Consider the following 13,434-nt stretch of genomic DNA (forward strand, 5'->3'; position numbering starts at 1 on the left):
GAGTTTGATAGTGTCCAGTCTTACATTTAGGTCTTTAATCCATTTTGAGTTTATTTTTGTGTATGGTGTTAGGGAGTGTTCTAATTTCATACTTTTACATGTACCTGTCCAGTTTTCCCAGCACCACTTATTGGGAGTATGAGTGGGCATGTTACCTGGGGAAAGCAAAACACTTTACTCTGGGAATTTATCTTAAAGAAATCATTAAAGGCTCAAATTTTTTTGGCACAAAGACTTTTGACCAGGCACTATTTAAATTATTAAAGATTAGAAACAACCTAAATCATCAATCTATTGGAAAATGGTTAAGAAAATTATGATAATATATATATGAAGACTTAACAAAATGGGAAAATACTTATGTTAAGTCAAAAAAAATTATAATTATAGATCAAATGATTTCAATACAAGGATATGTGTAGAAAAAGTTTGAACAGAAAAACATAAAATGTGAATAGTGGTTACTCCTGAGTAATGATATTTCTTCACTTTTTGTGTTTTTGATAATGTGCATATATAACTGGGATGATAAAATGGGCTTCATAAGTGATAATAATTAATAAAGAACTGTTCAATTCAAGGCTGGAACTGATAGTTTGTAATTAACATCAGGGAGAATGAAGTGGGAATACATAAAACGATCCAAAAAAGAATTAAAATATGTGAAAAGAAACACTAGAAGAAGCTTACCTCTCATGCCTAATTTACTGCAAAGATTTTAAACGTTTTTGGTGGAAAATATATTTCAAGGAGGGAAGTTGTAAAGATAAAACCACAGGTTGACTCTGGGAAACAGGTATATGCCTGGGTTCTTTTCTAGTTCTTTTTTTTAATGATTCTTTTTCAAAAGAGAAAATGTGGTACCTGAGTATTTTTTCTTTAAAGAGAAGAGAGATTTTGTGAACCTATGCACAGGAGAATGGAATGCAGTCATTCTTGGCTTTTTATACCATGAAAGACATGGGCAGTGAATGGCAAAGGGGGAGGGTGCAAAAATAGATTTTAATATATAATCCCATTTGGTTTCTGAGTTAAAGTACTCATTTGGTGTTGAAAACCCTTCAAATAATTTATTATCTCAGTGGGAGAGAAAATATTAGAAATACTTATCTTCTTCTTTTGCTGGTTGAAATTATCTATGATGACACCAATAAACAGGTTCAAGGTGAAGAAGGACCCAAAGATGATGAAAATAACAAAGTAAAGATACATGTATAGACTTTCCTCATACTTAGGCTGGAGTTCCACCTACAAAAGGAGAATATTTTGTAAGATATCACAATACATTTGATGCTGGTAGTCACTGGTGTTTTTCATGAGAATAGAAAAGAAAATTTCTAGTAACACTTAAGCAGTACTTTTCTTTATTTCCTCTAAATCAGCTACCTCTAAAGAAAAAATCTCTGAAATTAGCCTTTAGGATAATTTTTTATGTGAAAAACAGAGTGTTCTCATGTGAAAAATACAGTATGATGATTTTGAAATGTATTTTTTTCTAACTATAAATACAACTAATATCCTGCCATTTGGACAGTAGTGTACTAAATTTGGGAATTTTTTAAGGTATTGCATTTTAATAATTTTAAAATTAATAGTGAAAAAATTTTACATCAGTAAATATGCATAGACTATGTTTAGAAATAATCACTCCTGTTGCATGAATTTATTTAGCAAACAAGAATTGAGTTACTTATTTCGATGTCTGGCATCCTGCCTATAACATTATAACATTCATTGAATTTTTCAGATTGAGTAGACATAACTGGACATGCCATCTGCTAAATCCTCAACTGATAATTTAATCTCTAGATTGTACTCATAATAAATAAGCATTTGAGCTTTTACTTAGCACTTAGCAAGGAGGTAAAGGAGTCACTATAGATAGTGCCCTAATAGATTCATGTCCTCCTAAAGATAACAGAGTTAAAAACCAACCAAACACACAAAACAAAAATAATAAGTAACAAAGTAAAATAACTCATCTCTGGAGGATATCAGGAAAGTACCCAACATAAAACTAAAGCCACTTATGGGAAATGCACATCAAGAAAGATAGAAGTGTGCTTATCAGATCACTTTAAAGATTACAGGAGTAAAGTTCTTTCTTCATGATTATAGAAGATGGGATTTCAGAATGGAAAGATAAAGAGAAAATACTAAATTTTACAAATTTTGAAGAGCAGAGTTGGAATGAGAATGGATTTCAATTCTCTTCTTGAAGCCTGAAAAAGACTATTGTAGGAGAAATCAAAAAAGTAGGTCTTAGGTGATAGAAACTTAAAGGAAACTGTTGATCACAGAAATGATAACAGTCTCTGTAAAGGTTCCAGTAAATTTATGGATGCTATAATCATATAAAAGAATGGATTTTAAAGTGACTATTACAGAAATCTAAGGCTGCCTAGACAACATCCCTAACTTGTCTAATATGGAGGGTAAACTACTGATGGTAACCATGTATTTCTTCACATTTGCTCCAGCATGCCAAAATTATTATTGACTATATAATTGGTAGATAAAAAGGAAACAAAATAGAAAAATAGTTAATAGATGGATATTTGTTAGTTATTAAATATACTCACGTGTTACTTTAGTTTGACTTCCATTTTGATATATCTTACCAAGATCTTTCTGATAAATACTACTATACTTGAGTATTAACTTGAGTCATACTTTTCCCTTTTTAAAAATTCATTGTAGAATCATTCCATTTAGCTGCTATGCTCTGTTAATTTTAGTGCCTAATCAATATTGTGAAAGGACTTAGGATGTAAAGAATACTTACATTTCTGGAATCAACTGCTGCATACATTATATCCATCCATCCCTTAAATGTGGCCTATTAAAAAGGACATGCATGTTTTACTTTGGAGTAAAAATAATTCAGACCTGATGTTTAATAAATATTCTTCCTGATATACTTCTTTAAAAGGAACAATTTTTAAAAGACATCTCAAAACAAATTTTACATGGATTTTGGACCAACAATATCTCAGTAAGTCTCTTCATTTCTAGACTATATAATAAACAGAATGGTCATTTGATATATCTTCCTGCTTGATAACCAACTCACAAATACTTCTCAGTTCTTTAGAGTTAATGGAATCATGCAATATAAAGTGCTATCAAGATTTGGTGAAATACTTTTAGAAAGCTTTACAAATGCCAACACATTTGGCAATGTTTGTAGCAGCAAAACAACTACAACTTAGACCTGACGTCCACTAAAATCTATCTACAAGGTGATCAAAGCAACAGAAAGTTTATGATTTCTCTTGATTGTAACACTCTAAGGATCAGACAGATATACAAAAAGTCAGTTGCAACTAACATTTTAAGAATTTTAAAGCATAACATCTAGAAATAATCCTATATTCCACTTTCTTCTCTGTAATTTTTTTAAAATAATACTCCTTGGTTGTTTTTTTTTTCTGTTCGTCTGTTTTGTTTTGTTTTTTGGGTTTTTTTTTGGCCATGCCACATGGCATGTGGGATCTTAGTTCCCCAACCAGGGATTGAACCCTCGCCACCTGCGTTGGAAGCGCGGAGTCTTAACCACTGGACCGCCAGGGAGTCCCTCTTTGTAATTTTTGATGAGAGTGAGTTAATTTGGGTAAGAAAAGTGAAAAATAGTACACTTGGTATTCCAAGTGTAATAACTTACAGTAATTTGTTACTTGCCCTAGGACATGAATTTTGAGCCCTACGGGCCTGAGAGGATTATTCCTTAGTGAGCAAGTCTAGTAAAAAGCTTTCAGCATCTGTATCTCAACACATCTTTGTTTTTATAACGCTAACACTTGTGAAGTGGTAGATGTCATGGGAAGAAAGCCAAGTAAGGGTGCTTGTGATGGCAGTGAAGAGAAAGTAAAGTTTCTTAGCTAGAAAATAGAACTTATTTGTCTATCAAAGAGGGAAATGTTGAATCTGTCAATGGCTGACGTCAATGACAGAACAAGTTCATCACACACTAGGTACAGGAACAGAAAAAAGTGATTCAAGGAACAACTTCAATGAATTGCTAATCAACAGAGAGATGATTCTGTATAAAGCCAAGTATAAATCAGTACTTCAGTAGCAGAATTTATTTAATGGCTTCATACAGGATCTTTACCCCTTGTTTAGCATTTTAAGGGACTGCTTGAAATTTTCAATTTTTCTTTCTCAATTTTATGGAGGAAGTGATATAAATTAGTGATATTTACAAGTGTGGTTATTAGTTAAGCATTAGGATAAGGACCCAAGGAAATATCATCATGTGTCTACGCTAATATTTAAAGAAATCATACTTGCCAGATTATAAAAATCTCTATTTTAATTGCATAAGCATTCAGAGTAAGTCAGAAACATCTACAAGAGAAATAAGAATTTCTAACAAGAAGGTGGAAAGAACTTGTAAAAGAATCACAGTACTGACACCTCTGAAAGAGATGCAGGAGGATTTTGACCAGTCCAGGTTTGTTTGCTTGCTTAATCTCCTGGCTGAACAACTGAAAACACAGCCCTGGTGAAACAAAATAGATTTCTTCCCTAAAGACTCTGCAGAACCACAGGAAAAAACTTATGCAGTTTTTTTTTTTTAAGATGAGTCTTCAGTGGCCAAAATAGAACAGTATTTTTACAATGTTTTTCAAACGACCTAGACTCTGTTTTTACCCACTGCTCTCTTGTGATGCAGCTGCAGTCAGAAGCAGCATCAAATGAAAATGTTTAAGAGGCCACCATCTTTTACATTTTTATAAATTGTGAGCTATTTTTCAGTCTTAAAGACCCAGTAGTGAAAACATCAATATTTAGAGAGGAAAAAAAAGACTCAAGTAATTGTACTGAAGGCCATTTGGGGTAAGACAACAGCTGCTTGTGTTTGATTTCTGTGTCTGAGTGTTACCTGGTATTATTTCATTTAGCTATGAGGATCTAAACCTAAAACCTAAATATCATTCCCCAATCTTCAATCCAAATGATACAACTCAGTAGCAGTTAATTTAATTCTCACCAATTTGTTACAATCCAATCAAGTGTGATAAGGGTGTATGTTTGGGGGGAGGGGGTGATCCATCAGTGAAACAAGCTTTCCAATTGCAATAGGAAAAATAATAGCAAATTTATTGATTTATTAATCAACTTGTTCACATGGGAAGAGAGAGTAATAAGAGAAGAAAAAAAGACCTTTGGAAAGAACTAAAATACCTGGCCACTATCAACTATGTCTGCACTGTTTAAATATACTGACATTTCCACCCATCTGGGCTCATGAACTTGTAGTAATAAATCAAAATTAGAAAAAAGGAAATATGTTATAAACTTTCTTCTTAGTAACTAAATAATAGCTGTATGTCATTACTTTGTTATTATTCCAAACAATAAACACATGTCAGAGAAAAGAGTGTTCACTTACAACTTGAAGCAAAGAGAGATACCCAAATCCTACATTATCAAAGTTTACTTTCACATTTTTCCATCGGGCAGTCTCATTTCTTTCTATTAGTATTAGGCAATCAGAATGATTATTCACTTCGCTGATGTCAAACATGTCACCAGTTGTGGTGTTAACACAGTGGTAGAATTTGCCAGCAAACAAATTTACGCCCATGATGCTGAAAATTAGCCAGAATATAAGACAAACCAGAAGCACATTCATGATGGATGGAATTGCTCCTAAAAGGGCATTCACAACCACCTAATACACAAATGGAAAAAAAGAAAAGTCAGAATTCTTGTTGGTTAAAAGAAAAGACATTCCCCTAGTAATCTTTAGTCATTCTTTTTTTCTTTTTTTTTTTTACTATCAATATTATTCTGATATTTAAAAGCAAAGTTAAAATGTCTTAAAATGAAATACATTCTTTCATAAGCAATACATTTAGGGAAATGAATTTAGATAATATATCAAAGATAAAAAAATTTTTTTAAAAAGAGAGGAGAACATACCGAAAGGTTAAAGGGAAAACAAAATCAGAGGAATCTGCTGTCAGATGAAGTCAGAAAATTTTTTTATTAGAAAAAGTAAGAATTCCTAACAGAGAAAATTAACTCATTAAAAAAGGCAGTATATTAAAGAATGAAACTAAAATGTTGGGACAAGAGTTGATTTGACTGATATATTTTAGTAAACTAAAAATTCAGATGTATAAATATAAAAAATTATTAAATACCTAATATAATTTTGTCCTTAATTATTCATGCATTGCTATGACTAATCATTTTTGCATAAGAAGCAAGACAATTTAGCATTATGTATTTCATTAGATCATCACATCGTTTATTTCAAGCTCCAGTCATATCAGTTGTTTCATTTACTGAGTTTAATTTGATAAACTTATTTTAAATGAAACATAGTAGAAATTAGTTTCTTAGGAAAATAAGAAAAGGAGGGTTGCCATTTTGGGGATGATAGCTCCTAAATCTGATGTGATTATATCAAGTTCTGTGCTAAATAATTAGCTACTTTTTTTTTAATGGAAGCATTTTTGCCCCTCTTATCTTTATTCCTGGACCACAAATTAAAACTCTGAGTTTTTATATTTAGCAACACTGCAGGGAGGACTGTGCTTGCTTCCTTCTCTACAGTTCCCATTGGAGATGCACATGAGTAGCTAAGAGAGATAAAGACAGGCCCTAAAATGCTCCTAAGCGGCAGATGATGCCTCAGACTTGAACATTCATAGCTAAGTTGAATTCTACCTGTGTACCTCTATGATTCTTCTCAATCTGAAAGTGGGCCAAGGGAAATAATAAAACCATTAATGACAAAGAAGGGAATGAGAATGAAAAAATGAAGTCAGTTGAATTATCTAGGCAGATACAGATGATGTGAGCTATGCAGCCTACCAAGCTGACACATGGCACCTCACCTTTATCTCATGTGGCTGTCTGCATTAATACAATTGAATGAATAAGTCTTTATTTTATACTTCACTTTAAATGTGTGGATACACTTAGATTTCTTTGGATTCAAGATATGAAAGCTGAAATCAAGTTATTATTTATTTCCCTCCTTTTCCAAACATTTTGCCTACCATCCAGATTAAAAAGCTGTGTCTACTGTGTATACACAAAGCACATGTTAAAATGCGTATTTTTTTTTTTTTTTTTTACCTAAAACACCCAATTTAGCCCATGAGCAGAACACTGGCTACCTATACCTATTTCTTGAATTCTTTTCACATCAATCTGTAGGTCTCACACTTTTTTCTTCCAAACCTTTCTCACCTCTATCACTTCTCCATTTTCATGATTGCCACCCTAGTTCTGACATATGTTAGTACATACTTGTACCATTTTCAGAGTCTTCAAATTTCCTCCTTCCTTTAATTCATATAAGATGAATTAATCTCCAACTCTCATTTAAAATTATTTAATGGCTTCCCACTGATTATCAAACATTTTCCTTACCTTGATGTTCAAATCACTCCTCAATCTACATTTCTAGTTTTAACTTCCCTAGCCACCTAGCCTTCATGGCAATCCAACTAATGTAATTACCATGTGCTAATAACATTACCAGAGAATTGAGATGCCCTTTCCTTTGAAATTCCTTGTCCAATACCTCCCCTTCTGAAACACTCTCTCTTCTCACAAGCTGTGGTTCAAGCAGCACTTCTGTCATGGAGCCTCACTTCACCTCTCAGTTTAGCCTCCAAAATAGAGATGAGTGTTTCCTCTTTTGAATTCAAAAATCAGAATTCCAGCACTGGACAGGACTATAGAGATACTTTACTACTGCATTCTCATTTGGCAAATGAGAAAAATGAGCTAAGCTAGGTTAAGTTCAGAATGTAGACTAGAAATGGCATCTAGTGCTCCTTCTACTTGACCTCACTAATTTTCCTTAGAGTCACTCATACTTATCCGGTACCCAGATTGCTCTGTATTCGAGTTAATGAATGGCATTCCCGTAATCTTGACAGATGGTAGGCTTTTTTTTTTTTTTTAATTTAAGACGAAAAAATATATTTGTGAATTCTCCAAGGCTTTGAGTGCCTTGAATACAGGAATATAGCAGGTGCTTTGAATACAGGACTACAAAAATGGTGATTGAATGAATGAATGAAGTAAAGGTTAGCTTAGCATTTATTGATCAAAACGTAATTTTTAAATGCTATTTCTGGATATGGGATGAGAATAAAGAGCTGAACACAAAATAATTTGGGGTTAGCTAATAAGTCTGAGGGGTTTCTTTTGAAACTGGGGATTGGATTTGCACTAAATTAACTCTATGTAATTCATGATATAAGCAGCAGTGCCTTTCAAGATGCATTTACAATGTTGGCATACATTTGGCCCAGAGAAAACGTTTAATTTTATGAAGATAAAAGGATTTACTATACAAAGGTCCATTCATATTTAAAATCTCATTAAATTAGGCAATGAAGGCTGAGAGAAAGGATTGTCTTTTCCCAAGAGCCCCAAGCCCTTCCTTGGTTCAGCACAGAGAGAGGGGTATTAACTCCTTTGTGGCTCTAGGGAACTGCAGTAATTGGTTCCCAGGTGGTGAAGGCACTAGACAGAACTGGACTAAACAAATTGGAAAGAACAAATTGAGGTTTCAGGCTGCATAAAAGGAGGTTCTAACAAAGGAACTATCTTAATGAATTAATACTAGAGGTTGCTTCTCACAAATGTTTTGCAAAACGTCATCAAAATAGAATTTCTGTATTCTAGCATACAACTCTTACAGAAACTCTTTCTGTCTCTGGTTCATTATCTGCTTTTTAAGTAAATCAACATGAAATGAGGGATTGACAATTAAATATGCAAATTAATGTTGGGAATTTTGATACATGCAGAAATGTCCTCTTGTCTGAATGAATTGTCTTTGAACTTCAAGTCAATACTACTTATGGATTGCAATGTTTCTTTAATCAAAATACTGAAAAACTATGCGAATAAAAATCAAAAGTAGGCAAAGTAGGAATCACACATTTTAAAGTATGAAGCAGAGTAATCGAATCTTTTTAAAATCTAATGTCTGCATTTGTGTTGTGGGATTTAATTACGGTAATTATTTTTGAAAGATATGATACATTAATTATCCAAACAAAAATTCCAACTTTTTCTCTCCCTCAAAAATAAAAACTGTCCTCCTTGCACATTATTCCCAAACTTTAAGAATAAACAAAATGTAGATTCATTCTTATTTATGTTTTTCCACTATGATATCTTCTAAGATACTAAGAGGTTAGTTGGGAGTGATGTAGTCTATGAAGTAAGTTTATGCATTAAATTCTATTTTAATACACATAATAAGATGTTTTATTTCTAGGTGGGTGTTCTAGTCTGTATAATTCAAATAAGTGGATCCTTTCATATTTACTTTTCTTTATTTAAAACACAAATCACATGTGCTTACTCAACTCTATCTTTTTTTTTTAATCTTTATTGGAGTATAATTGCTTTACAATGGTGTGTTAGTTTCCGCTTTATAACAAAGTGAATCAGTTATACATATACGCATGTTTCCATATCTCTTCCCTCTTGCGTCTCCCTCTCTCCCACCCTCCCTATCGCACCCCTCTAGGTGGTCAAAGCACCGAGCTGATCTCCCTGTGCTATGCGGTTGCTTCCCACTAACTATCTATTTTACGTTTGGTAGTGTATATATGTCCATGCCACTCTCTCACTTTGTCACAGCTTACCTTTCCCCCTCCCCATATCCTCAAGTCTATTCTCTAGTAGGTCTGTGTCTTTATTCCCATCTTACCCCTAGGTTCTTCATGACATTTTTTTTTCTTAGATTCTATATATATATGTTAGCATATGGTATTTGTCTTTCTCTTTCTGACTTACTTCACTCTGTATGACAGACTCTAGGTCCATCCACCTCACTACAAATAACTCAATTTCAACTCTATCTGAATATATTTTTGCATTGTTACGTTTGAAAAATAACCCCTATAAACTTACACTTAATAAAACATGAGAATGATCACACAATCAATACCAGTTTTATGAAACCTGGAACACTGCACCCTAGCATCTGCTCACACATGTCAACAAGGCAAGGAAGCCACTGCCAGTATCTTGATGTCAATTTTCAGGCCCCAGTCCAAAGTAGAAAATAGCAAGTGTTCTTTTAAATGCCTCAAACAGCATCATCATCTTGATAAGTTAAAAACTTCACGCAACCATTCTAAACCAGGGTCCCCCACCCTCACCAATCAGATAATCTCCCCATAAATGGATAACTCAGTATACACACATCTAAATCATACTGAGTGAAACTTAATAAAGATATCAGCAGTTGAGGTTCAAATCCACAGAACATAAATTCACAAAAGGTATTTTTCTCAAAAGAAAATTTAAGACAATTGAAAATAGGGGATTAGAATGTAAATACTGTATTTTCCTTACTGTGGTGTGATAGTACCCTTCCCAAGCCCTCCCTCATCCCACTAACACAAAGTCACAGTGAAAGGATGAAAGGAAGCAAAAGGGGTAATACAGTACCCATAATAAAGGGCTGAGGGGCGGAACCAGCGCTCCACCCCATCCAAGTTGGAGCAAGATTATCCTATATAAAATAGAAATATATAGTTTGTTATTAGTTAGAAATCTGATATGACAGAACATTTGGTGTTACTTTTTGTATATGATGCTCTCTGTTTACCTATCAATCAAGGCTTGAGTTCTTTTGAAAAAGAAGGTATTTAAGATTTCCTAGACAAGGAAATTAAAAATACAAAATTTATTTTACTTAAGTTATCCATGACATCAATTCACTCAGTTCAATTTTACAAGTTGAAAATTTGGACTGGAAATTTGAAATACAATAAATGTTTCAAAGCTGTCAGCCAGAAATGTGCATAGAACATGCAAAACATAAAGGGCAGAGTGATGATAATTTATTTCTTACTTTCTAACTTCTTATCAAGCACTGTACAACATGCTTTATTTGGTAATGTTGCACTAAGACACATGCTTTGAAAAAGTGACAAAACAAAAATAAAATGAGCCTGATTTACGCTTTGACATAGCTATTGTGATTTTATGCTGCTAGGGAAAAAAATAAAATGAGAGTTTCTGAATATATTCAAAGCTAATTTCCCAATTATAATCATCATTATTATTTCCATCCTCACCAACATCCATGATTATATTGTTTACAAAGTCAAAAATTCCAAATACCAGAAACAAAGAAACAAAAATAGAATCAATAATCAGGTTATTTTGTCTCTACAATGCCAAATACATGTTGAAATCATCAGCCATTTTAGGGTTGTATATATACTGTCATTAAGAGGCAAGGACCATATTCATAAATCTGACAATTTAAACGATTAGTTCATCTCCTATCAGCATCTATAGGATTTTGTTTTTAAAACTCCAATTTTCAAAAATTAGCCTCTCCTTATAATATAAAAAGCATTATTGATCAAAATTATAGATAAGGTTATTTCTGTAAAAATTAAAGGCCCACAGGGTCAATATTGTTATGGAAATAAGGTGTTAAATATGAAAATATCTGGCCATTTGACTCATGGATTTAATAAACTTCCAAAAGGTCAAATTTTTAATAATTACAACAGCTTCAAATGTTTAGCATTGTTCAGATTTCAGAAAACTTTTCGAATGTATTACTTTGATTCAGCAGAATCAATCAAATGTTTCCAAAAAAAATCAAAAAATGTTTAAGTAGAATGTATAAAGATTATATTTTTCTCCAGAACTGAAACTACCAGTCTAAAACAAAAGTGACATTTTAATTGGAAAATAAACTTAATTTTCACATATCCTGAAGAGAATTTCCAATAACATTTTAGTAAACTGTGGGGATCTCTGTGAGAAATAAAATAAGACCGTATTATATTGTGTTAAATTGTTTCTAGTGAGGAAACATTTTTTATATATGTTAGGGAAAAGAAGTTTTCAATTGAAGATTTCATCAGATAGTCTTATGTTCTTAAAAGGTGACATTTATAATAAATTTTATTTTAGAAGAACGCATAAGGCTATCAACAAACTAGAAAATGCAAACATAAGTCTACAATACAGCTTGGTTTCCATAAACATAATGAAATCTTAGGCAGCAAAAGAGCAATGTTTTTTCTGTTGGAATCACACTTAGTTCAGCAGCTTTGTTTTAGTAAAAGGAAATTTGATTAAAACAAAGCAACTAAATTTTTATGTTATACATCTTATACACTAATGCTTCATATTTTTAAAAAGGCATGGACAATAACAAGTCAATAATGGCAAATTTTTTAACCTGTTATGAATTATAGGGAATGCCTTAATATTTCCTTAAAAGGAGTAATATAAAATTTTCTGTGACTCATATAAATGATATTTAAGTTATGGTTAATTTATGAATCATCTATGGTAATGAGTCAAAATTATATTTTCTATTCATTATATTATAAAAGTTTAAATTCATTTTCATGAAAAATTGTGTAGATTTATATATAATCTTTAAGTTGATATTGCTATTTATATAAATTAAGAAGATTAATGCAGTTATAAATTGAAGCTATATTAACATAACTTTAAAAAAATTTTTAAATTCAGTTAATATTTAATATCTACCCTTGAATACATTCAAATAATGCAAACTTTGGCATTGTACAGACAAAATTTTGACAATTAAAAATTTTTTTCCTTTACACTTATATTTAGGCACATGTATGATTCATATCGTTTTCAATAAAACTCAGTAAGTACAGTTTAGACCACCACAAATGAGAAGCACATGATATAGAATTCACTTTAGTTGATTATTATCATCATCATTACACATAGTACTTTAATAGTGCATCTGTTTTTTTGTGTACAGGTTTGTAAGGAAACTCCCAAAATGGATTAGGAAATAAAGTCATTTTAATGAGCACGGCAGATAAATGATATTATATCATTTCAAGGGAGGCCTAAGTTCTCTTGCATATCACCTAGAAGTAAATATGCAACAGATAAAAGGAAAAAGTAGCAATTTGCAAGGATTTGCCATTCCTTTTGCATGCATGAGTTTTCCTTTTTTAAAATTTACTTTAATAATTTTGGCTCTATACAATACTTCAGGTTCTTTCATTTTCCTTACCCTCATCCCTTCAAAACGTGATAAGGCTCTTAGAGGTCTCAGAGCTCTTAGTGTCCTGAGAGATTTGATGGCGCCAAGTTCTGAGTAACCCAAGGCATTTGCTGTTAAACTGACCAATGAAACCTGCACACACACAAAAGTAAATAAATAGAATCATTGTCATTCAATTTGTAGTTACAATGTAATACAATAATTACAATTTTAAAAAAATTTATTTTATTGAAGTATAGTTATTTACAACATTGGTAATTACAATTTTTGTTTACAATTACTCAGAAGATCAATGGCTACATATTTTCAGTAAACCTTTCAAAATTTTAAGGAAACATTTTTAGTTGCATGCAAAGAAAGTAGCTTTCATGATGTTAATTAAAAACTAGTTGAATAAAAAAATTAAATGT

General features: G+C 32.1%; 1 protein-coding gene across 6 annotated transcripts in view; it reads right to left on the reverse strand.

Moving 5' to 3' along the window:
* LOC102987877 (sodium channel protein type 1 subunit alpha) overlaps positions 1-13,434 on the reverse strand; it is an 86,190-nt gene that overhangs the window by 7,305 nt on the left and 65,451 nt on the right. For all 6 annotated transcript variants that reach the window (XM_007128325.2, XM_024122235.1, XM_007128323.2 and 3 more), the window contains exons 20-23: positions 13,034-13,156; positions 5,399-5,680; positions 2,786-2,839; positions 1,111-1,248 (exon numbers count right to left, since the gene is read on the reverse strand). In XM_007128325.2, coding sequence (XP_007128387.2) covers positions 1,111-1,248; positions 2,786-2,839; positions 5,399-5,680; positions 13,034-13,156 — 597 coding nt within the window. The remainder of the gene's footprint in view (positions 1-1,110; positions 1,249-2,785; positions 2,840-5,398; positions 5,681-13,033; positions 13,157-13,434) is intronic.

This window comes from Physeter macrocephalus, chromosome 2 (genome assembly GCF_002837175.3).
Source record: "Physeter macrocephalus isolate SW-GA chromosome 2, ASM283717v5, whole genome shotgun sequence".
Classification (NCBI taxonomy): Eukaryota; Metazoa; Chordata; class Mammalia; order Artiodactyla; family Physeteridae; genus Physeter; species Physeter macrocephalus.